The following is a 24,423-nucleotide window of genomic DNA, read 5'->3' as shown; positions in this document are numbered from 1 at the left end:
TCTGTAATTCTATGAAAACGTGACAATGGCGCCTGGCTGGGGACACTGTGACACACATGGGGTGTGAGGGGAGCCGTGGTGGCAGCGCATCCTTCGTGTGCTTGTTCCTGACCCCTCGCAGGTGTGACTGACCCCTCACACTGTCCCCAGCCCCTCCCACCTGTCCCCAGCCCCTCCCACCTGTCCCCAGCCCTTCACATCTGTCCCCAGCCCCTCACACCTGTCCCAAATCCCTCACACTGTCCCCATCCCCTCACACCTGTCCCCAGCCCCTCTCACACCTGTCCCCAGCCCCTCCCACCTGTCCCCAGCCCTTCACATCTGTCCCAAATCCCTCACACCTGTCCCAAATCCCTCCCACCTGTCCCCAGCCCCTCACACCTGTCCCCAGCCATTCACACCTGTCCCTGTCCCCTCTCACCTGTCCCCAGCCCCTCTCCTGCTGTCCCTGACCTCTCCCACACCATTCTGGACACGTGGGCAGTGCTGTCCCCTCACCCCCCCGTTAATCCCCGATAATCCCCGGCAGGGACGAGCTGGGACGAGCCCTGGGGAGGCCCTGGAGAGACCCTGGTGCCCACAGACCCCTGAAACCCCCCTGGACACCCCTGAAACCCCCCCAAGCACCCCCAGGACCCCCCTAAGCACCCCAAAATCCCCCTGAACCCCCCTAGATACCCCTAAACACCCCTGACCTCCTCAAATCCCCCCAGTCCACCTCCTCGATGCTCCTAAACCCCAACAGACCCCACAAGTCCCCTTGAAAGTCCCTCGGACCACCCTCCTCCCCCTCTGCCAGGCACCCCAAACCCTCCCAGACACCCCAAAACACCCCACAGCCCCCCAGAAACACCCCCCCGATTTCCCCACCATGTCAGAGTCAGAGGAGAATGGAGAGGGTGAGTCTGGGGGGGATATGGGAAAAATGAGGAGTCAGGGGGGGTCCCTGAGGGCTTGGGGGGTACCTGAGTGGTCTGGGGGTCCCTGGTGTATGGGATGGGGGTTCAGGGATGGTCATGGTGTGTCTGGGGGTCCCAGGGTTGGAAGGGTTGGGGGTCCACGATGATTTTGAGGTCCAGGAGGGGTTGGAGGTGTCCTGGAAGGTTTTGGGGTCCTTGTTCAAAAGGATTTGGGTGTTCAGGGGTGATTATTGTGTGTCCAAGGGGTCCCAGGGTTGGAGGGGTTTGGGGGGGCTGTCCAGAAAGATTTGGGGGATCCAGTAGTAATTCGGGTGGGGGGCAGGAGGGGTTTGGGGGTTTCAGAAGGACTTGGAGGGGTTTCTGCTCTGTGGGATTGAGGTGTTCAGGGGTGGTCCTTGTTCTTCTGGGATGTCCAAGGGTTAGAGGGTCTTGGGAGGCCCAGAAGGGTTTGGGGGGGTCCAGAAAGATTTTGGGGTGTCCAGAAAGGTTTGGAGGGGTCCAGAAAGGTTCGGGGGGTCTCTCCCCACCCCTCTTGACCACCCTGTCCCCTCCCCAGGCCCCCCCAAGGAGCTGTCCCCCCTGGTCGAGGCCATGGGGCAGCCCCTGGGCTGGGGGTCCAGCGATGGCGCCAGGGGGGCGGCGGGCGGGGGGACACCCCCGGGCCAGCGGCAGCGCCGACCCCCCCACCCCAAACACAAGGGCCAGGGGGGCACCGGGGGGGTCCATCGCTCCCCCCGCGCCCTGTTCTGCCTGCGCCTCAACAACCCCATCCGCCGGGCGGCCATCAGCATCGTGGAGTGGAAGTGAGTGGGGGGCTTGGGGGGCTTGGGGGGTCACCATCAGTGTTAGTGAGTGGGGGGCTTTGAAGGTCACCATGAGCATCACAGGGTGGATGTGAGTGGGGGGCTTTGGGGGTCACCATCTGTGTTATTGGTGAGGTCCGGGGGGCTTTAGGGGGTTTAGGGGTCACCATGAGCATGGTGGAGTGGAAGTAAATGGGGGTCTCGGGGGTTTGGGGTCACCATCAGTGCTAGTGGGTGGGGCCTTTGGGGGTCACCATGAGCTTCACGGGGTGGATGTGAGTGGGGGGCTCGGGGGGGTCTGGGGGTCACCATCAGTGCTGTTGAGTGGGGGGCTTTGGGGGTCGCCGTGAGCATCATGGGGTGAGAATGAGTGGGGGACTTCGGGGGGTTTAGGGGTCACCACCAGTTCTATTGAGAATGAGTGGGGGGCTTGGGGAGTTTGGGGTCACCATGAGTGTGGTGGAGTGGGAGTGAGTGGGGGGCTCGGGGGGTCACAATCAGCATCGTGGAGTGGGAGTGAGTGGGGGGCTCGGGGGGTTTGGGGGTCCCTGGAGATTCCCCCACCCCTGCTGCTCCCCCAGGCCCTTCGACATCCTCATCCTCGCCACCATCTTCGCCAACTGCGTGGCCCTGGGGGTCTACATCCCCTTCCCCGAGGATGACTCCAACGCCTCCAACCACAACCTGGTGAGCCCCCAGACCCCCCAAAGCCCCCAGACCCCCCAAAGCCCCCAGACCCCCCGAACGGCGTCACCCCCACCCCGTCAGTGCCTGAACTGGTCCCAGTTTGGTGCTGGGGGAACACTGGGAAAGGGGGGGGGGTTCACCCCACCACCCTGGGCTGGGCTGGGGGCTGCGGGTGACACTTTGGGGACACGGTGGGGTGGCACTGTGGGGACCTGGCGGGTCCCTGTGTCACACGTGTCCCCTGGCACACCCTGTGCCGCTGCTTTAATCGGCTTTGGCAGGCCGGGGGGGATAATCCCGGCTGAGCCACCCGGACAGCCGCGGGGGAGGGAGAGACCTGAATGTCCCTTGTCACCCCGAGCGAGGGGACACTGGGGCTGCACAGCCCAATATCTCCATGGCTTGACCCACAAAGGAAGGGGACTCTGGGGACTGTCCCCAGATGTCCCTGTCATTTGTCCCTAGGCAGAGGGAAAGCCGAGGGGGTGGCAGGGGAGGTCCCCAAGCGTTCCTGTCCCTTGTGGCCAGGGGAGGGGACACTGGGAGGTGTGAGGGGCTGGTGGGGCTCCCAAATGTCCTTGTTCCCAGAGGGAAGGGGATGCAGGGGGGTTCCCAAGTGTCCCTGTCCCCAAAAGGGGACAAACATCCCTGTCTCTTGTCACCAAAAAGGGACAAACACCCCTGTCTCTTGTCCCCAAAAGGGGACAAACACCCCTGTCTCTTGTCCCTCCAGAGAAGGGGACACCACAAGGGGATCCCCAAACAACCCAGGGGATGCTGGAAGGGGTGAGGGTCTCCAAATGTCCCTGATCCCCAGGGAGGGGGACACTGTGGGTGACAGAGCGTGTCCTGAAATGTCCTCCTGGGGAATAGGTCACTGTGATTCCAGGCTGTCAGGGCAGGAGGTGTCCCCAAAAGGGACACTGTGGGGTGGTGACATCCCCAAAAAGGGGTTGTTGACCCCCACCTGCTGTGCCCCCCAGGAGCAGGTGGTGTCCCCAAAAGGGACACTGGGTGGGGTGGTGACATCCCCAAAAAGGGGTTGTTGACCCCTACCTGCTGTGCCCCCAGGAGCAGGTGGAGTCCCCAAAAAGGGACACTGTGGGGTGGTGATGTCCCCAAAAAGGGGCTGTTGATCCCCAAAAAGTTGACCCCCTACCTGCTGTGCCCCCCAGGAGCAGGTGGAGTACGTGTTCCTCATCATCTTCACGGTGGAGACCTTCCTGAAGATCATCGCCTACGGCTTGGTGCTTCACCCCAGCGCCTACATCCGCAACGGCTGGAACCTGCTGGACTTTGTCATCGTCATCGTGGGGTGAGCGGGCTGGGGACACTCACACAGTAAAATCCTTTAAAAAACACATTAAAATCGTTTAAAACCACGTTAAAATCGTTAAAAAACATGTCAAAATCGTTAAAAAACATGTTAAAATAATTTAAAAGACACATTAAAATAATTTAAAAAACACATTAAAATAATTTTTAAAACATACATTAAAATAATTTAAAGAACACACATTAAAATAATTTTTAAAACATACATTAAAATTATTTAAAAACATACATTAAAATCAATAAAAACACACATTAAAATAATTTTTAAAACACATTAAAAATTTAAAAACATGTTAAAATCAGTAAAGTCAATGTTCAACATAAAATCTTAACTCAGAACAACAACAGAAAAATTAACTAAAACAAACAGACAGAAAAGTGAAAAGTTTGTCACACTGAATCTGCAAATAACACAACACAACACAGAACAAAAGGACGAGTTACACGCAATCCACCTCTAGAACGTTCCCTACAATTACAACACAGACACTCCACTATCATTTTTCTTTAAAAACAAACCATTAAATACTTTGTGACCCTGATGTCGGCAGGCTGTTCAGCGTGATCCTGGAGCAGGTGTCCCACAAGCCGGGCGAAGCTCACCACATGAGCGGCAAGCCCGGCGGCTTCGACGTCAAAGCCCTGCGCGCCTTCCGCGTCCTGCGCCCGCTGCGCCTCGTGTCCGGCGTGCCCAGTGAGCCCTGGGGGACACAGCGGGGGGTTTGGGGTCACCCCCGGCCTCCTGCCCACCCGCCTTGTGTCCCCCCAGGCCTGCACATTGTGCTCAACTCCATCATGAAGGCGATGGTGCCGCTGCTGCACATCGCGCTGCTCGTGCTCTTCGTCATCATCATCTACGCCATCATCGGCCTCGAGCTCTTCATCGGCCGCATGCACAAGACTTGCTTCTTCATTGGCTCTGGTAGGGACAGCAGGTCACCTCGTGGGTCCCCTGCGGGCCCCAGGACCCCACAGGAGTGGCTGAGGGCTACCAGGTGTCCCAGGATTCCTCAGGGACACCCAAACTGAGAGCACCCTAAATTTCCTGAGCACCTCCCCAGCACATAGGATCCCCCAGGGACACCCCAGCAGGGTTTTGGGGCTCCTTAACACACTGAGACCACCCTAAAGCCCCTGAGACACTAATGTCAGGGGTGTGAGTTGGCAGGAGGGACGAGAGTGAGCAGTGGGGACAGGAGTGGTGTTAGTGCTGGTGAAGAAGCTCAGGGACAGGAACTGTCAGTGGGGACAAGAGTTGACTGTGGGGACAGGAATTTTCAGTGGGGACAAGAGTTGTCAGAGGGGACAAGAGTTAAATGTGGAGACAGGAATTGTCTGCGGGAACAAGAGTTGACCGTGGGGACAGAAATTTTCAGTGGGGACAAGAGTTGTCCATGGGGACAAGAGTGAACCGTGGGGACAGGAATTGTTAATGGGGACAAGAGGGAACCATGGGGACAAGAGTTGACTATGGGGACAGGAATTTTCCATGGGGACAGGAATTGTCTGTGGGGACAAGAGTTAACTGTGGGGCAGGAGCTGTCAGTGGGGACAGGAATTGTCAATAGAGACAAGAGCGAACTGTGGGGACAAGAGTGAATTGTGGGGACAAGAGTTAATCATAAGGACCAGAGCTGTGTGACAGCAGTGCCAGGGGACACCCAGCTGTCACTAGAGCCCATTGTCTGCTGTCCCCAGACCTGGAGTCAGAGGAAGACCCCTCTCCCTGCGCCTTCTCGGGGCACGGCCGCGCCTGCCTGCAGAACAACACCGAGTGCCGCGGCCGCTGGGAAGGTCCAAACGGCGGAATCACCAACTTCGACAACTTCTTCTTCGCTATGCTCACCGTGTTCCAGTGCATCACCATGGAGGGCTGGACGGATGTGCTCTACTGGGTGAGACCCCAGAAATCCTCACACCCATCCCTGAGCCCCCCAGAATCCTCACACCCATCCGTGAGCCTCCTGAAATCCTCACAACTCTTCCCTGAGCCTCCCAAAGTCCATACACACCTCCCTGAGCCCCCCAAACCCAGTGCAGCACCATGGAGGGCTGGACGGATGTGCTCTACTGGGTGAGACCCCCAAAATCCTCACACCCATCCCTGAGCCCCACAAAATCCTCACACCTGTCCCTGAGCCCCCCAAAATCCTCACACACATTGCTGATACCCCCAAATATCCCACAAACATCCCCGAGCCCCTCAAACCCTCTCCAAACATCCCCAGGGCCAGGACAGACCCCCAGACCTCTCTGCTGGGTGTCACTGGCCTCACCTGAGAGCAGATTTGGGGTCCCCCTCAATCCTCCCTGTACCCCAAATCTCCCCTGCAGATGCAGGATGCCATGGGCCACGAGCTGCCCTGGATTTACTTCGTCAGCCTCGTCATCTTCGGCTCCTTCTTCGTCCTCAACCTGGTGCTGGGGGTGCTGAGCGGGTGAGGAGCCATCAGCGGGGTCAGGGGTCAGCAGTGGGGCAGGAGAGGCGATTTTGGGGTCACACCTGTGCCCCCCCGGCCAGGGAGTTCTCCAAGGAGCGAGAGAAGGCCAAAGCCCGCGGGGATTTCCAGAAGCTGCGGGAGAAGCAGCAGATGGAGGAGGATCTGCGGGGCTACATGGATTGGATCACCCAGGCTGAGGACCTGGAGGGTGATGAGGAAGATGGGGAGCATGAGAAGCACCGTGAGTGGGGTTTGGGGGGTCTGGGGGGAGCACGGGGTGCCCCCAGATGCTGAGCACCCCAAAAATCTCCTTTCCCACAGGCCTGACTGCTGAGGACCTGATGGGGAAGAGGAAGCCGCGGCTGAAGTGGCTGCGCCATGCCAGTCACTCCACGGATACTCACGGTACCCAGGGCACCCCAAATCCCCTGGGGCACCCCGAATTCCCCAAACCTGTGCACCCCTAATTCCCTGGACCAGGCATCCCTAAATCCCCCAAACCTGGGCATCCCCAATCCCCCAAACCTGGGCACCCTGAATTCCCCAAACCCGGGCACCCCTAATTCCCTGGACCAGGCATCCCAAATTCCCCAAACCTGGGCCCCCTGAATCCCCCAGACCTCGGCACCCCAAATTCCCTGAATCTGGGTACCCCTAAATTCCCCCAACCTGGGCACCCCAAATTCTCTGGACCCGAGCACCCTGAGTTCCCCAAATCTGGACACCCTGAACTCCCTGAACCTGGGCACCCCATATTCTCTGAAACCGGGGACCCCTAAATCCCCCATCCCCAGATACCCCAAGCCCCCCAGGGCTGACCTGTGCCCCCCACCCCAGCCAGCCTTCCGGGCAGCGAGACCACCTCGGTCAACACGGAGACGGTGGGCGAGGAGGAGGCGCCGCCGACCGCCTGTGACCGCTGCCTGTGAGCCCCGGGACACCCCACAGAGCCCCGGGACACCCCACAGACCCCTGGGACACCCCACAGACCCCTGGGACACCCCACAGATCGCTGGGACACCCCACAGACCCCTGGGACACCCCACAGATCGCTGGGACACCCTACAGACCCCTGGGACACCCCACAGAGCCCCGGGACACCCCACAGATCACTGGGACACCCCACAGAGCCCCGGGACACCCCACAGAGCCCCGGGACACCCCACAGAGCCCCGGGACACCCCACAGATCGCTGGGACACCCCACAGACCCATGGGACACCCCACAGACCCCTGGGACACCTCACAGATCACTGGGACCCCAGACGCCTGGGACCCCTCTAGGACCCCAAAACTGACACCTACAGCACCTGAAAACCATTTGGGATCCTGCCAAAGCCCCCTCGTAGCCCCCAGTACCCGGGGGACCCCACCCCCCAATCTCTGTGCCCCCTGAGACCCCAAAAGTGACCCACACAGAACCTCAAAGCCATCTGGGATCTCCCCACAGCCCCAAGGATCCCCCATACTTTCCCCCAGGACCCCAAAAGTGACCCCAAGATACCTCAACCCCCCATAGCCCCAGGGACCCTCTAAGCCCCCCCGTCCCACACCCAAATCTGACCCCAGCGCCCCTATAAAGCCCCCCCAGATATCTCCCCATGGCCAAGGGACTCCCCTCTAGCACCCCCAAAATTTGGGGTAACTCTGTGCTTTTCCCTCCCCAGGGGCAAAATTACAAAGACAAAATTCTGGTGAGTGGGGGAAAGAACTAGGGGGTGTGGAAAAAAGGATGGGGGGCCTCAGTGGGGCTCCCCTAAATCCTCCCAACCCCTCTCACCTAACCGGGGGTCTTCTGTGCCTCTGTCACCCCCAACCTCCCCTCTGTCCCCAAAATACCACCACCCCCACATCCACCTATCCCATCCCACATGCCTCCACCCTCTATCGCCCCCTAAACTGCCATGTCGCCCCCCAAACGCCCCTCTCGCCCCCCAAATTCCCCCCTGTCGGCCCCCAGGCGCCGCCTGCGCCGCCTGAACCGCCTGTGGCGCCGTCGCTGCCGCGCGGCTGTGAAATCAGTATCGTTCTACTGGACTGTGCTGCTGCTGGTGTTCCTCAACACGCTGACCATCGCCTCCGAGCACCACGGACAGCCGCCCTGGCTCACCGAGACACAGGGTATGACCCCTGGACCCTCGGTGACCCCCGAACCATCCAGTGCTGCCTGAGACCCCTCGGTGCTCCCTAAACACAAAGTGTCCCACAAACTCAAAGTGTGTCCCAAGCCCTCAGTGTCCCCCAAACCCAAAGTGCCTCCCAACACCTCCCAGTGCCCCCCGACACCCCCTAATACCCCCCAACACCTCCCAGTGGCCCCCGACACCCCCCAACACCTCCCAGTGGCCCCCGACACCCCCCAATACCCCCCAACACCTCCCAGCGCCTTCCAAACCCTCCAGTACTCCCTGAGATCCCTCGGTGCCCCCCAAACCCAAAGTGCCTCCCAAACGCCCCCTGAGACCACCCAGTGCCCCCTCAACCCCCCAGTACCCCTCCAACACCCCCCAGTGCCTCCCCAAGCCCCCTAGTGCCCCCCGACCCACCCCAGTGCCACCCCAAGCCCCCCAGTGCCTCCCCAACCCTCAGTTGCCCCCAAGCCCCCCAAACCCTCATTCTCCCCCAACACCCCCAGAACTCGGGGTTCCACCCCGCTCCCGGTGTTCCCAACACCCTCCTGGTGTCACCCTGGCCCGGGGGGCGGCGGGACCCGGCGGCTGGGTCCTGTCGCCACCCGCGGTGTCCCCGCGCCCCGCAGCGTACGCCAACAAGGCGCTGCTGTCGCTGTTCGCCGCCGAGATGGTGCTGAAGCTCTACGCGCTCGGCCCCTCGTGCTACTTCGCCAGCTTCTTCAACCGCTTCGACTGCTTCGTGGTGTGCGGGGGAGTGCTGGAGACGGCGCTGGTGGAGCGCGGGGCCATGGAGCCGCTCGGCATCTCCGTGCTGCGCTGCGTGCGCCTGCTGCGCGTCTTCAAGGTCACCCGGTGAGGGACAGCGCGGGGACAGCGTGGGGACAGCGCGGTGACACAGTGTCCCTAAGCCGTGGCACCCTAATGCCCCAATTCCTCGATGCCCCAGGAGGGTGACAGCCAAACAGTGCTAAACGCCGATGTCCCAAAGCTGTGACAGTCCAATGCCCCAACTCCCCAGTGCCCCAGGAGTGTGACAGCCAAACAGTGCCACACCCTGACACCGTAACACTGTGACACCCTGATGCCCCAACACCCTGATGTTCCAAGGCTGTGACACCCCAACACCACAACACACCAGTGCCTCAAAGCCGTGACACCCCAATGCTCCAACACCCCAGTGCCCCAACACCAGGACACCCAAACAGTGTGGCTCTCCAATGTCCCAACACCACAATGGCCAAACCCCAATGTCCCAACACTGCCACGTCCCAATGCCGTGATACCGCAATGTCCCAATGCCATGACATCCCAATGTCTCAGTTCCCAAACACCCCAATGCCCCAACCCCGCAGCATCCCAACCCTGCAATGTCCCAATGCCCCGACACCCCAATGTCCCAACCCTGCAATGTCCCAATATCCAAACACCCCAATGCCCCAACACCCCAATGCCTCAACCCCAATGCCTCAACCCTGCAGCATCCCAACTCTGCAATGTGTCAATGCCATGATATCCCAATGTCCCAATGCTGTGATGCCCCAACCCTGCAGCAACCCAACCCCACAATGTCCCAATCCATGATACCCCAATGTTCCAACTCTGCAATGTCCCAATGCCAATGTCCCAATGCCCAAACACCCTCTGCCCCAACATCCCAATGCCCCAACCCCACAGCATCGCAACCCTGCAATGTCCCAATATCAACACCCCAATTCCCAAACACCCCAATGCCCCAGTCCCACAGCATCCCAACCCCACAATGTCCCAAAGCCATGACACCCCAATGTCCCAACCCCACAGTGTCCCAAGGCAGCGATGTCCCATCATGGTGACACCCCAATACTGCAACACCCTCCAGTACTGGTTGTTGGCTCTGCGCCGACCCCACAGCCCCTTCCCAGTGCTCCCAGTAACCCCAGTGTCCCGCAGGCACTGGGCATCGCTGAGTAACCTGGTGGGGTCGCTGCTGAACTCCATGAAGTCCATCGCCTCCCTGCTGCTGCTGCTCTTCCTCTTCATCATCATCTTCGCTCTGCTGGGCATGCAGCTCTTCGGGGGTCGTTTCAGCTTCGATGAGACTCAGACCAAGCGCAGCACCTTTGACACCTTCCCCCAGGCCCTGCTCACCGTGTTCCAGGTACCCCACAGCTGGGGGACCCCGAAATCCCACAGGGAGACCCCAAAGGAGGTCCCTGAAACCTGTGGGAGGCTCTGAAAGTTGTGGGGAGACCCCAAAATGCATGGGGGACCCTAAAACTACAGGAAACCCATAGTGGGAAACCTCAAAACATGTGAGAGGCTCTGCAAGTTGTGGAGAGATCCCAAAATGCATGAGGTATCCTAAATCCATGAGAAGATCCTAAAACTTTGGGGAACCCATAGTGGGAAACCTCAAAACCTGAGAGAGGCTCTGAAAGTTGTGGGGAGACCCCAAAATGCGTGGGGAGCCCTAAAACTACAGGAAACCCATAGTGGGAAACCTCAAAACCCATGAGAGGCTCTGAAAGTTGTGGGGAGACCCCAAAATGCATGAGGGATCCTAAACCCATGAGGAGATCCCAAAATTATGGGAAACCCCAAAATCTGTGGGAGATCTCAAAACCTGTGGGGGAGCCTGAATGCTGTAAGAGACTCCAACATCTGTGGGGAACTCTGAAATCCAGTGGGGCCCCTAAACCTGTGGGGAGACCCCAAAACCCAGGAGCTCCCCTCAAGCCATCCCATCACCAGCCTGCAGCCACTCCAGGGTGACACTGTGCCCTCAGAACGGGGAGATGACTCAGAACGGGGAGGTGGAGCTGTACTGGGAGCACTGTTGGGGGGTGCTGGGGGTAGCACTGAGGTTTTGGGGTGTCCCCCGTGTTTGGGGACCCCCAACCCCTGCAGATCCTGACGGGGGAGGACTGGAACGCGGTGATGTACGATGGCATCATGGCCTACGGTGGCCCCGTGTTCCCCGGGATGCTCGTCTGCGTCTACTTCGTCATCCTCTTCATCTGCGGCAACTGTGCGTGGGCAGGATGGGAACTGGGGGCACTGGGAGGGACTGGGGCTACTTGGGGCACTGGAGACACTGGTGGCACTGGGAGGCACTGGGGACACTCAGAGGCAGTGGGAGGCACTGGGATGATATTGCAGGGATACTGGGAGGACACTGGGAGGATACTGGGAGGACACTGGGAGCACTGGTGAGCCCTTCCCTCCCCTCAGACATCCTCCTCAACGTCTTCTTGGCCATCGCCGTGGACAACCTGGCTGACGGTGACAACATCAATTCAGGAGGGGACAAAAAGTGAGCCCTGGGGACTTTTGGGGGTGATGGGGGGGGCTGCCCGACCCCTGGGGCGTCCCCAACCCCCGGGATCCTCTGGTTGAGCCTCCCTTTGTCCCCCAACCCAGGGAAAAGGCCGGGGAGGCTGAAGCTGGGACAGGGAGCCAGGATGTGGCTGTGAAGGTGAGTTGGCGGTCCTGGGAGGGGGTTGAAGTTGAGTTGGGGGTCTTGGGGGGCTGAGTGTGAGTGGGGGGTCCTGGGGGGTCCTAGGGGGTACCCCCACCCCTCCTGGGTGTGCACTGCCCTCATCCCCCTCTCCTTTCCTCCCCAGGTTGAGGGGGATCAGCCGGAGGAGGAAGGGGAGGAGGAGGAGGAGGAGGAGGGGAATGAGGAAGGTGAGTGTCACCTGCCTGCACATCAGGGGACACTGGGGGGTGGCAGTGGCCTGATGTGCGGGCCCCTGGAGGGGGGGTGTGACAGTCCTTGAACGTCAGGGTCCATGGGGAGGTGACAGTGCTGTGACATGGGGACCCTGCAGGGGGATGGCAGTGCCTGGAGTGGGGGTTCCCACAGGGGGGTGACAGTGGCTGGACATGGGGGGACACTGGGAGGTGACAGTCCTTGACCATGGGGTTCCCTGGAGGGGTGGGGGCTCCCTGGGAGGTGACAGTGCCCTGATTTGGGAATCCCTGGAAGGGGACAATGGTGCCCCACCATGGGGGGTTCCTGGGAGGTGACAATGCCTGGACATGGGGGTCCCTTGCAGGTGATGAGGAGGCGGGGGGGGAGCGTGACAGCCTGGGGAGGGCCCGGCTGGAGTCCCTGGAGGAGCCCCCCAAGCCCAAGGTGACCCCAATCCCCGAGGGCAGTGCCTTCTTTGTGCTGAGCAGCACCAACCCGTGAGTGGCACTGGGAGCACTGGGGACACTGAGGACACTGGTGTTGGCAGCAGTGGGAGCAATGGGGACACTGAGGACACTGGTGCTGGGAGCACTGGGGACACTGAGGACACTGGTGTTGGCAGCAGTGGGGACACTGGGGACACTGGTGTTGGGAGCACTGGGGACACTGGTGGTTGAGGCCCTGAGAACAATGAGGGAGTGGAGACAGAAGGGACATGGAGGGACTGGGACCACAAACTGGGGGGACTGGGACCACTCGGACTGGATGGCTGGGAGCACTGGGATTGAAACCGAGAGCACTGGACTGGGGACATGAACAGTGAGGGACTGGGGACAAACTGGAAGCACTGGGAGCAGTGGAGACACTAAGAACAATGCAGGGACTGGGAACACAAACTGGGGGGACTGGGAGCACTGGGCATGGAAGGCTGAGGACACTGGGGCACTGGGACTGGAGTGCTGGGGGCACTGGGAACACTGGGAGTACTGGGAATGGAGAACTGTGGGCACTGGGAGCACTGGCAGTCACTGGAGGCTTGGAGAGCTGGGGGGATTTGGGGCACTGGGAACACAAACTGGGGCAGACTGGGAGCACTGGGGACACAAACTGGGGCAGACTGGGAGCACTGGGAGCTGACCTTTTCCTGGTGCAGGCTGCGGGTGAAGTGCCACGCCCTGATCAACCACCACTTCTTCACCAACCTCATCCTCGTCTTCATCATCCTCAGCAGCATCTCGCTGGCCGCAGAGGACCCCGTGCGAGCCCACTCGCCCCGAAACCACGTGGGCTACTGGGCAAACTGGGAGGGACTGGGGGAACTGGGGGGTGTGGGGGGAATCCGCCCTGTAACCTTGTGGGATATGGGATCTGCTTGCCCGGAGTTGGGGGGCAGAAATGGGGGGCTGGGAAGGGCGGGGAGGTGGGGGAGATCTGGGTGGGTTTGGGGTGTCCTGGGAGGTTGGGGGGGTTTGGGGGGGTTTGAGAGGGGTCGGGATCACCCCATTTTCCCCCCACCCCAGATCCTGGGTTACTTCGACTATGCCTTCACCTCCATCTTCACCGTGGAGATCCTGCTCAAGGTATGAGGGGGGCTCCCAGGGTTTGGGGTGGGATTCCCCAGGGTTTTGGGGTGGGATTCCCCAGGGTTTGGGGTGGGATTCCCCAGGGTTTGGGGTGGGATTCCCCAGGGTTTTGGGGTTTCCTCAGGGTTTTGGGGGGAATTCTCCAGGGCTTAGGGTGGGATTCCCCAGGGTTTTGGGGTTTCCTCAGGGTTTTGGGGGGAATTCTCCAGGGTTTGGGGTGGGATTCCCCAGGGTTTTGGGCTTTCCTCAGGGTTTTGGGAGGGAATTCCCCAGGGTTTGGGGGTTCCCAAGGTTTTGGGGTCTCCAGGGATAGGATGGGTTCCGAATTTGGGGCTCACAACCTCCCGCAGATGACGGTGTTCGGCGCCTTCCTGCACAAAGGCTCCTTCTGCCGCAACTGGTTCAACCTCCTGGACCTGCTGGTTGTCGGCGTCTCCCTCATCTCCTTCGGCATGCAGTGAGCTGGGGGCAACTGGGAGGCACTGGGAGGCACTGGGAGGGGCTTAGCTCAACACTGGGGGCACTGGGAGAGTATGAGGTATGGCACTGGGAATACTGGGACCATTGCTGGGGATGGTAGAAAACAGTGGACGTGATGCTGGAGAGACTGAGGGCATTACTGGGAGCACTGGGAGCATTACTGGGGGGCACTAGGGCATTGTTGGGAGCACTGGGGACGTTACTGGGAGCACTGGGGACGTTACTGGGAGCACTGGTGTGTCCCTCTGCAGCTCCAGCGCCATCTCGGTGGTGAAGATTCTGCGGGTCCTGCGTGTCCTGAGGCCACTGCGAGCCATCAACAGGGCCAAGGGCCTTAAGGTGGGCAACTGGGAGAACTGGGAGCACTGGGAGGAGGCACCCAGCAGTTCCCCAGGCAGCCTGGAGGCTGTCCCCATTGTCCCTGTGTCCCCAATGTCCTGAGGGAGCGGTGTCAGAGGTGTACCCAGCACACATTACCTCAGTATCCCTGTTGTTCCCATGTTCCAGTGTCCCAGTGTCCTTGCTATCCCTGTGTCCTAGTGTCCCCATATCCAGGTGTTCCCAGTGTTCCTGTTGTCCCCATGTCCCAGTGTCCCTGACATCATCCCGTCCCCATCTCCAGCATATGGTGTCCCCATGCCCCAGTGACAGCTCTGTCCCTGTCCCCAGCATGCTGTGTGCCTGGTGTCCCCATATCCCAGTGACACCGCAGCACCTGGTGTCTCTGTGCCCTGGTGACACCCCTGTCCCCATGGCCCAGTGACCCCCCTGTCCCTGTCCCCATGCCCTGGTGACCCCCCTGTCCCTGTCCCCATGCCCTGGTGACCCTCTGTCCCCAGCACATGGTGTCCCTGTGCCCCAGTGACACCCCTGTCCCCATGACCCAGTGACACCACTATCCCTGTCCCCCTGCCCTGGTGACACCCCTGTTCCTGTCCCCAGCACGTGGTGCAGTGTGTGTTCGTGGCCATCCGCACCATCGGGAACATCATGATCGTCACGACGCTGCTGCAGTTCATGTTCGCCTGCATTGGGGTGCAGCTCTTCAAGGTGGGGCTCTGAGGTGTCCCCAGACCCCCCAAGAGTCCCCAGCACCCCCTGAGGTGTCCCCAGCCCACCCTGAGGGGTCCCCAGCACCCCCTGAGGTGTCCCCAGGCCACCCTGAGGGGTTCCCAGGCCACCCTGAGGGGTTCCCAGCCCCCCCGAGGGGTCTCCACACCCCGAGGGGGCTGAGGGTCCCCCAGCCCCCCTGAGGTGTCCCCAGCACCCCCCGAGGGTCCCCAGCCCCCCTGAGGTGTCCCCAACCCACCCTGAGGGGTCCCCAGCCCACCTCGAGGGTCCCCAGCCCACCCTGAAGTGTCCCCAGCACCCCCTGAGGGGTCCCCAGCATCCCCTGAGGTGTCCCCAGCCCCCCTGAGGTGTCCCCAGCACCCCCCGAGGGTCCCCAGCATCCCCCGAGGGTCCTCAGCCCCACTGAGGTGTCTCCAGTCCCCCCGAGGGTCCTCAGCCCCCCCGAGGGGTCTCCACCCCCCGAGGGGGCTAAGGGTCCCCCTGACCCCCTGGTCCCCCCAGGGCAAATTCTACAGCTGCACTGACGAGGCCAAACACACGCCGGGAGAGTGCAAGTGAGTGTCTGACTGACCCAAAAGCTGACCCCACACCCTCCAAACTGACCCCTGCACCCCAAACTGACCCCTGCACCCCAAAATGACCCTACAAATCCCCAAATGCATCCCTGCACTCCCCCAACTGGCCTCACACCCCCAAATGCAAGCCATATGCCCCAAACTGACCCCAAAAACCCCAAACTGACCCTTGGTGTCCCACCTGTCAGTGGTGGCAATGTCCTCTGGGGGTTGGGGTCTCACCCTGGCTGTCCCCATGTCCCTGTCCCAGGGGGACATTCCTGGTGTACAAGGACGGGGATGTGTCTGGATGGGGTCTCACCCTGGGCTGTCCCATGTCCCTGTCCCAGGGGGACATTCCTGGTGTACAAGGATGGTGACGTGTCCCACCCATCGGTGAGGGAGCGCCTCTGGCTCAACAGCGACTTCAACTTCGACAACGTCCTGGCGGGGATGATGGCTCTGTTCACCGTGTCCACCTTCGAGGGGTGGCCCGCGTGAGTCCCCGGGGGTGGCCGTGGGGACACTGCCACCCACCACAGGGACACCTCCCCAGCCCCGTGTCCCCCCAGGCTGCTGTACAAGGCCATCGACGCCAACGCTGAGGACCAGGGGCCCATCTACAACTACCGCGTGGAGATCTCCATCTTCTTCATTGTCTACATCATCGTCATTGCCTTCTTCATGATGAACATCTTTGTGGGCTTCGTCATCATCACCTTCCGGGCGCAGGGCGAGAGCGAGTACCGCAACTGTGAGCTGGACAAGAACCAGGTCAGGGGACGTGGTGGCCCTGCGGTGGCCCCATGGCCCTGCAGAGTCCCATATCCCTGTGTCAGCCCCGTGTTCCCACAGCATCCCCACGATGTCCCCACAGTGTCCCCATGCCATCCTCATGTTCCCACAGCAGCAGCGTGTAGAGGAGCAGCAGGGTGGTGGTGTCCCCATGTCATCAGGGTGTCCCTGCAGCCACAGTGCCTGGGGAGGAAGCAGGGTGGCTGTGTCACTGCAGTGTCCCTTTTCCATCCCAGTGTCCACTTAGCAGCAGTGAGTGATGTGGCAGTGGAGTGGTGATGTCTCTGTGGTGTCCCCATGCCACCCCCATGTCCCCACAGCACCTATGTGTGTAGGGGCAGTGGGGTGGCCGTGTCCCTGCAATGTCCCCACAGGGGCAGTGCGTGTAAGGGCAGTGGGGTGGCCACGTCCCTGTAATGTCCCCACATTGTCCCCACCGTGGTAGTGTGTGTAGGGGCAGTGGGGTGGCCGTGGGGTGGCTGTGTCCCTGTAATGTCCCCACAGCAGCAGTGTATGTAAGGGCAGCGGGGTGGCTGTGTCCCCACACCGTCCCCACGCTGTCCCCACAGCGGCAGTGTGTGTAAGGGCAGTGGGATGGCAGTGTCCCCACAATGTCCCCACACTGTCCCCACAGTAGCAGTGTGTGTAAGGGCAGTGGGGTGGCTGTGTCCTTGCAATGTCCCCACATTGTCCCCACAGCAGCAGTGTGTGTAGGGGCAGTGGGGAGGCAGTGGTGTGGCCGTGTCCCCACAATGTCCCCACGCTGTCCCCACAGCAGCAGTGTGTGTAAGGGCAGTGGGGTGGCAGTGGGGTGGCTGTATCCCTGCAATGTCCCCACAGCAGCAGTGTGTGTAAGGGCAGTGGGGTGGCAGTGGTGTGGCCCTGTCCCCACACTGTCCCCACAGCAGCAGTCTGTGTAAGGGCAGCGGGGTGGCCGTGTCCCTGCAATGTACCCATGCTGTCCCCACAGTGGCAGTGTGTGTAGGGGCAGTGGGGTGGCAGTGGGGTGGCCATGTCCCTGCAATGGCCCCACAGTAGCAGTGTATGTAAGGGCAGTGGGGTGGCAGTGGGGTGGCAGTGGGGTGACTGTGTGCCCCCCAGTGTCCCCGCAATGTCCCCACACTGTCCCCACGCTGTCCCCACAGCGGCAGTGCGTGGAGTACGCGCTGAAGGCGCAGCCCCTGCGCAGGTACATCCCCAAGAACCGCACCCAGTACCGCGTGTGGGCCATGGTCAACTCCACCGCCTTCGAGTACATCATGTTCGTCCTCATCCTGCTCAACACCATCGCTCTGGCCGTGCAGGTGAGGGGGACACCTGGGGGGACAGAGGGGTCATGGGGGGACAGTTCCAGACCCCCGTGTGTCCCCACAGCACTACGAGCAGTCGAAGCCCTTCAACTACGTGATGGACCTGCTCAACATGGTGTTCACGGGGCTCTTCACCGTGGAGATGGTGCTCAAGATCATCGCCTTCAAGCCCCGGGTATGCTGGGGGGCTGTCACAGGGTTGGGGTGACACTGTGGGGTCACACAAGGGGGGATGTCACAGGACAGGGGGTCCTCACCACCTTTCTCCCCCAGCATTACTTCTGCGATGCCTGGAACACCTTTGATGCCCTCATCGTGGTGGGCAGCGTGGTGGACATCGCTGTCACCGAAGTCAACGTGAGTCACCCTCTTCATCCCCTGGCCAGGGGAGATTTTGTGGGGGTCCTGGATGTCTGGGTCTCCCCTTGTCCATGTCTTCATGTCCATCTGTTTGTCTTCATCATCTTCATCTTCTCCATCATCTCATCTCCATCATCTCCATCATCTCATTTCCATCATCTCCATCATCTCCATCTCCATCGTCACATCTGTATGTGACAACAGAATGGGGGACATGTTGGTGAGGTACGGGGGGTGTCCCCACCTGGGGGATTTTTGGGGGAGGTTTGCAGGGGTTTTGGGGTGCCCCTGACCCCCCTCCCCGCAGAGCTCGGAGGACAGTTCCCGCATCTCCATCACCTTCTTCCGGCTCTTCCGCGTGATGCGCTTGGTGAAGCTGCTCTCCAAGGGCGAGGGCATCCGCACGCTGCTCTGGACCTTTGTCAAGTCCTTCCAGGTGGGATGTGGGGGACACTGGGGGACACAGGGGAGGGGACACGGAGGGGACAGCACCCCTCACCCCCCACTCTGTCCCCAGGCCCTGCCCTACGTCGCCCTGCTCATCGCCATGATCTTCTTCATCTACGCTGTCATTGGGATGCAGGTGAGGGGTCTGGGGGGAGCCTGCCCAGGTGAGGGGGAGGTGAGGGGTGTGGGGGGTGATGTCCTGCCAGTCCCAGGCCACCCAGACCCGCCCTGTCCCCCCCCAGACCTTCGGGAAAGTGGCGCTGCAGGACGGGACGCAGATCAATCGCAACAACAACTTCCAGACCTTCCCCCAGGCTGTGCTGCTGCTCTTCAGGTGGGGCTGAGGGGCTGGAGGGGCCTGGGGGGGTCGAGGGGGGTCTGGGGGGCTCTGGGTTTCCCGTGGGACTTGGAAGCTTCCTCTAGAAACAGGTGTGTCCCATGGGGTGCACACGTGGAGGGTACAGGTGTGCCCCATGAAAGGTGCAGCTGTGCCCCATGAAGGGTACAGGTGTGCCCCATGGGGTGCAGGTGTCCCCCAGGGGTACAGGTGTGTCCCGTGGGGTGCAGGTGTGCCACAGGGGAGGCGTGGCAGGAGATCATGCTGGCCAGCCTGCCGGGCAAGCGCTGTGACCCCGAGTCGGACGCAGGCCCAGGGGAGGAGTTCACCTGTGGCAGCAACTTTGCCATCGCCTACTTCATCAGCTTCTTCATGCTCTGTGCCTTCCTGGTGAGAGATGTGGGGAGCCATGGCCCCACAGCCCTGCCCCACAGCCCTGCCCCACAGCCTCTGCCCCGCCCCACAGCCGTGCCCCACAGCCCGTGCCCCACAGCCCTGCCCCACAAACCCTGCCCTGCCCCACAGCCGTGCCCCACAGCCCGTGCCCCACAGCCGTGCCCCACAGCCGTGCCCCACAGCCCTGTCCCACAGCCCTGTCCCACAGCCGTGCCCCACAGCCGTGCCCCACAGCTCTGCCCCACAGCCCAACCCCATCCCACAGCCCATCCCCACAGCCCCTGCCCTGCCCTGCCCCACAGCCCTGCCCCACAGCCGTGCCCCACAGCTCTGCCCCACAGCCCAACCCCATCCCACAGCCCAGCCCCACAGCCCCTGCCCTGCCCTGTCCCACAGCCCTCAGGAGCCCCTGAAAATCCCAACCCCTCTTTACCCCACAGATTATCAACCTGTTCGTGGCTGTGATCATGGACAACTTCGATTACCTGACGCGGGACTGGTCCATCCTGGGCCCACATCACCTGGATGAGTTCAAGCGTGTGTGGTCCGAGTATGACCCCGCGGCCAAGTGTGTAACTGTCCCCCTGTCCCCAGCTGGGGGGTCCAGGTATCCGGACCACCCGTGACCCCCTGACCCCCCCAGGGGCCGCATCAAGCACCTGGACGTGGTGACGCTGCTGCGCCGGATCCAACCCCCGCTGGGCTTTGGGAAGCTCTGCCCACACCGGGTGGCCTGCAAGGTCTGGGGGGGTCCTGGTGGGATCTGGGAGGGTCCTGAGGGGGAGCCACCCAGATTCATCCCCCTCTTGTCCCCTCCTCAGCGCCTGGTGGCCATGAACATGCCCCTCAACTCGGATGGGACTGTCACCTTCAACGCGACGCTCTTCGCTCTGGTTCGCACCTCCCTCAAGATCAAGACAGAAGGTTGGGAGCTGGGGGGAGTCCAGGGGGGACCAGGGGACAGCAGGGGGTGACAGTCACGGCTGTGTGTTCCCCCTCCCCGTGTCCCTTCCCTCCAGGGAACCTGGACATTGCCAACAAGGAGCTTCGTGCTGTGGTCAAGAAGATCTGGAAGAGGACAAAGCCGAAGCTGCTGGACGAGGTCATCCCCCCGCCCGAGGGTGTGTGAAGGCCTTGTCCCCTGCCCTGTCCCCCACAGACCCCCAGCTGCCCCCTGACCCTCCGTGTCCCCCAGAGGAGGAAGTCACCGTTGGGAAGTTCTACGCCACCTTCCTTATCCAGGACTATTTCCGCAAGTTCCGGCGGCGGAAGGAGCGCGGGATGCTGGGCGCCAACGCGGGCCCCAGCAATGAGTGTGCGCTGCAGGTGCGACCCCTCCCCGTGGGCGGGGCTGGGGGGGTCACAGGTGTCACCAGGTGACCCCCCTGACCCCCCCCGTGTCCCTCCCAGGCCGGGCTGCAGACACTGCAGGCTTTGGGCCCTGAGATGCGCCGGGCACTGAGTGACCTGGAGGGGGATGAGGGTGGCGACGCCCCTTCGGAGGAGCCTCTCACCTATGCTGTGAGCCCCGCCCCACCATGACCACGCCCCTCGGCCACACCCACCGGCCACACCTGTCCCATGGCCACACCCACAGGCCACACACCTGCCTCAAAGCTACACCAAATGGCCACACCTGTCCCATGGCCACACCCACAGGCCACACGCCTGCCTCAAAGCCACACTGAATGGCCACACCTGTCCAGTGGCCACACCTATCCACCAGACCTGCCCCAAAGCCACACCGAATGTCCACACCTGTCCAGTGGCCACACCTGTCCACCACACCTGCCCCAAAGCCATACCAAATGTCCACACCTGTCCAGTGGCCGTGCCCACTGACCGCACCTCTCTCCGCAGGCCCCTGAGACGCTCTACGGCTCAGCACCGGGCTCCCCCCTGCTCTCTGAGCCGCCCCCCGCCCCCAGCCCAGCCCCCACCGAGGGGGAGGACCCCGCGCCCCCCTCCCATGGTGGCAGGTATGAGGGGCTGGGGACACCCCGACATGGGGCAGGGGATCCCCGGGGAGGGCAGGGGGTGCTCATGGCGCTGTGCGCAGGCGGCGCTCCGACGGTGGGGAGCAGGACGAGGAAGCCCCCGCCGAGGATGTGGAGGAGCCGGTAGGGGACACGGGGGACATCAGCCACGACGAGGAGCTGGAGAGCTCCGCACCGCCCCGGCACCGCTGGGCTGGGGACAGGTACCGCGACCCTCGCGACCCTGGGGGGACTCCCATCCGGAGGGGGGGTCCCGCCAGCCCTTGATGCTGTCCCCATGCCACACTGCCGGGACCCCCGAAAGGCAGGATGTGTGCCTTTAAACTGGGGAGGGGGCACTGGTGGGACCTGTCCCGGGAGGGGATGCTCCTGTCACCCCCTGACTCCCTGTTCCCCCGCCGCTGGGAGGTGTCCTAGGGGAGGGCGCCAACCCCCGACTGACCCCTTGTTCTTCCCCAGGCTGCCGGGACCCCCGCGCTGGGCGGCGGAGCTGCCCCGGGGAGGGTCGCTGCCGCTGCCCCCCCGACACTTCGCGCTCGGCAGCGGCGCCCGGGAGGGGCAACAACTGAAACGGCGCCGCCTCCTGCCCCCCACCCCCGCGGGTACGGACGGCGCCGGGGAAAACGGGGAGGGGGCAAAGGAGGAGGCGGGGCTCCAGTGAGACCCTCTGTGTTCGGCCCCGGGAGTGCTGACCGAGTCCCCGGTAGCCCGGGACGGTTCCCCGGTAGCCCAGGAAGGGCTGATGGCAGGGGGAAGATGACCCTGCCTAGTGCCCCGGAGAAACCCGAGCGGGAAGGGTCCTGTCCGGTGTACCCTCTTAGCCCGAAGGGTCTCTGAAAGACGGGGGTGACGCTTCCCAGTGCCCCCCGGTAGCTCGGAGGGTCTCTGCTCGGGACTGACCCTGCCCGGTTTCCCGGGGGTTCCATGGGTGGGAGCTGACCCTACCCAATTTCCCGGAGGGTCCCTGGCCGGGGGCTGACCCTACCCGGTTTCCCGGGGGTTCCCTGGCCGAGGGCTGACCCTGCCCGCTGCCCCCCAGGCCGGAAGCCCTCGTTCACCATCCAGTGCCTGCGGCGCCAGGGCAGCTGCGAGGACGAGCCCATCCCGGGCACCTACAACCCCTCGGGCCCGCCCGGCCCCGCACGCCCGCAGGTACTGCTGGAGCGGTGGGGGACACACGAGGAGGGGACACCCTCACCGTGTCACCCCCGCACTGACCACTCCTCGTCCCCAGGGCTACGGCAGCTCCGAGACCTGGCGCCTGGGGGGCTCCTCGCAGGCCTGGGCAGCCCCGGCCCGCGGGCACGTCCTGTACGCGCCGCTCATCCTGGTGGAGGGGGCTCCTTCGGGGGGCGCGGGGGGCAGCCTGCCTCCCCTCAACCGCTGGTTCCCCCCGGCGCCGCTCCGCCTGCGGCCCTGCGACGCCCTGGCCCGAGGCTCGGCCGACAGCCTGGTGGAGGCTGTGAGTGTGGGGACATGCGGGGGGACGTGGGAGGGACAGAGGGTGACACAGCTCGGCCAACAGCCGGGTGGAGGCTGAGTGGGGGACATGGGAGAGACATGGGGGGACACGGGGTGACAGCCTGGTGAGGCTGTGAATGCAGGGGGGACATGGTGGAGAAACACTGGATGGGAGATGGTGGGGGGACATGCGACAGGGACTTCTCCCAGGCTGACCAACAGCTTGGTGGAGGCCATGAGTGAGGGGGGGACACATAAGGGGGACACTGGAGACATGGATGGGGATGCCCCATGGCTTGGCCGACAGACTGCTGGAGGACACAGTGGGGACAGGGTTGGGGACAGCCTGGTGGAGGCAGTGAGAAAGGAGTGGGATACGGGGGGACACAGTCCCGTGCCCGGTGCCGGTGCCAGCGCCTCCCCCTCGCCCCCCTCCAGGTGCTGATCTCAGAGGGGCTCGGGCTGTTCGCCCGCGACCCCAAGTTCGTGGCCGTGGCCAAGCGCGAGATCGCGGACGCGTGCGACATGACGATGGACGAGATGGAGAGCGCGGCCGCCGACCTGCTGACCCGGCGCCGCGCCCCGCCCGCCCCCGCGCCCGCGCCCGCCGTCTACAGCGACGAGGAACCGCTGCGGCCACCGGCGGAGGAGGAGCTGGCGGACGAGATGGGTTGGGCCGGCGGGGTGTAGAACCCCGGGCTGGCACCGCGGGGCCGAGCGGGGCCGGAGATCAGGCCGGCACCGCGGAGCTGAGCGGGGATCCGGGTCTAGAACCCGCGTTCGGCACCGCCGGGCTGATGCGGGGCCCTCAGGGCGGCACTGGGCGGACGCGCTCTAGGACCCGGGAGCTCCACCGTATGGGGGCGATGTTACCTCAGGGAAAAAAAGGGATTTTTCTCAAAAAGGTTTTTGGTTTTTTCCTCACACAGGGAGGGTTTTCCTGTGGAAAAGGGGTGTTTGCCTCAGGGAGGGGGTTGTTCCTGGAAAAAGGTGTTTTTTTTTTTTTTTTCCCACAGGAAAAGGTGTGTTTATGTCAAAAAAAGGAAGTTTTTACTCAAAAAAGAAAAAGAGAGTGTGTTTTCCTTCAGAATAAGCAAACTGTGTTTCCCTAAAAAAAAGGAATTTTCCTCAAGAAAAGATGAGTCTTACCTCAGGGAAAGGGAGGTTTCCTCAAAAAAGGGAGTGATTTACCTCAAAAATGAGGATTTTTTTTTGTCTGGAACACAGATATCCCTTGGGGAGGAAGTATCATCAGATACTTCATCAGAAAATTAGTTTTTTCCTCAGGAAAAGAGATATTTACCTCAAAAAGTTTTTTCCTCTAAACCAAACCCCAAAACCACCAACCAACCAGTTTGTCCTCAAAAAAGGAAGTTTTTATCTCAGGAAAACGGACATTTCTTAAAAGGATGTTTCTTCTCAAAAAGGAAATTTTTACTCAAAAGAGGGGAGGAAAAAATGGGTTTTTACCTCCTCAAAAAAATAAAAAAGGGGAGTTTTACCTCAGGAAAAGAGACATTTACCTCCTGTGGAGGGTGAAGTGTTCTAAAGAAATGAATATTCCCTCTTGAAAAGGGATAATTACCTCAAAAAAAAAAAAGTACTTTAAAAAGAGTTTTGCCTAAAAAAAGTTTCTACTCCA

The 24,423-nt window shown here is 61.7% G+C and overlaps 1 protein-coding gene across 1 annotated transcript; it reads left to right on the top strand.

Moving 5' to 3' along the window:
* Window positions 1-245: 245 nt before the first annotated feature.
* LOC146422513 (voltage-dependent L-type calcium channel subunit alpha-1F-like) lies at window positions 246-23,502 on the top strand. The gene is made up of 48 exons (XM_085046205.1): window positions 246-899; window positions 1,477-1,723; window positions 2,305-2,410; window positions 3,586-3,725; window positions 4,297-4,439; window positions 4,515-4,667; window positions 5,444-5,640; window positions 6,080-6,183; window positions 6,267-6,427; window positions 6,508-6,591; window positions 7,024-7,111; window positions 7,853-7,879; window positions 8,146-8,306; window positions 8,944-9,169; window positions 10,247-10,454; window positions 11,204-11,324; window positions 11,528-11,609; window positions 11,717-11,771; window positions 11,920-11,983; window positions 12,355-12,487; window positions 13,144-13,273; window positions 13,511-13,570; window positions 13,924-14,030; window positions 14,305-14,392; window positions 14,996-15,103; window positions 15,626-15,678; window positions 16,029-16,175; window positions 16,251-16,452; window positions 17,619-17,777; window positions 17,848-17,958; window positions 18,057-18,140; window positions 18,348-18,368; window positions 18,451-18,579; window positions 18,661-18,726; window positions 18,833-18,924; window positions 19,158-19,317; window positions 19,764-19,891; window positions 19,967-20,063; window positions 20,145-20,247; window positions 20,343-20,444; window positions 20,519-20,649; window positions 20,734-20,844; window positions 21,184-21,302; window positions 21,383-21,523; window positions 21,780-21,922; window positions 22,360-22,472; window positions 22,555-22,782; window positions 23,220-23,502. The coding sequence occupies exons 1-48, from the start codon at window positions 872-874 to the stop codon at window positions 23,469-23,471; spliced, it is 5,913 nt and encodes a 1,970-aa protein (XP_084902331.1). The 5' UTR covers window positions 246-871; the 3' UTR covers window positions 23,472-23,502.
* The last annotated feature ends 921 nt before the right edge of the window (window positions 23,503-24,423 follow it).

This window comes from Lichenostomus cassidix, unplaced genomic scaffold (assembly GCF_008360975.1).
Source record: "Lichenostomus cassidix isolate B80296 unplaced genomic scaffold, HeHo_3.0 HiC_scaffold_40, whole genome shotgun sequence".
Taxonomy (NCBI): Eukaryota; Metazoa; Chordata; class Aves; order Passeriformes; family Meliphagidae; genus Lichenostomus; species Lichenostomus cassidix.
This window is presented reverse-complemented; position numbering and strand designations above follow the sequence as displayed.

What these genes read in the sequence shown, in the direction of transcription:
- LOC146422513 (XM_085046205.1), top strand. Translation starts at nt 872, where the DNA reads ATGTCAGAGTCAGAGGAGAATGGAGAGG. An exon ending in ACCTTCGAGGGGTGGCCCGC is followed by an intron (nt 16,176 to 16,250) that starts GTGAGTCCCCGG and finishes GTGTCCCCCCAG; the next exon opens with GCTGCTGTACAAGGCCATCG. An exon ending in CACACCGGGTGGCCTGCAAG is followed by an intron (nt 20,064 to 20,144) that starts GTCTGGGGGGGT and finishes TCCCCTCCTCAG; the next exon opens with CGCCTGGTGGCCATGAACAT.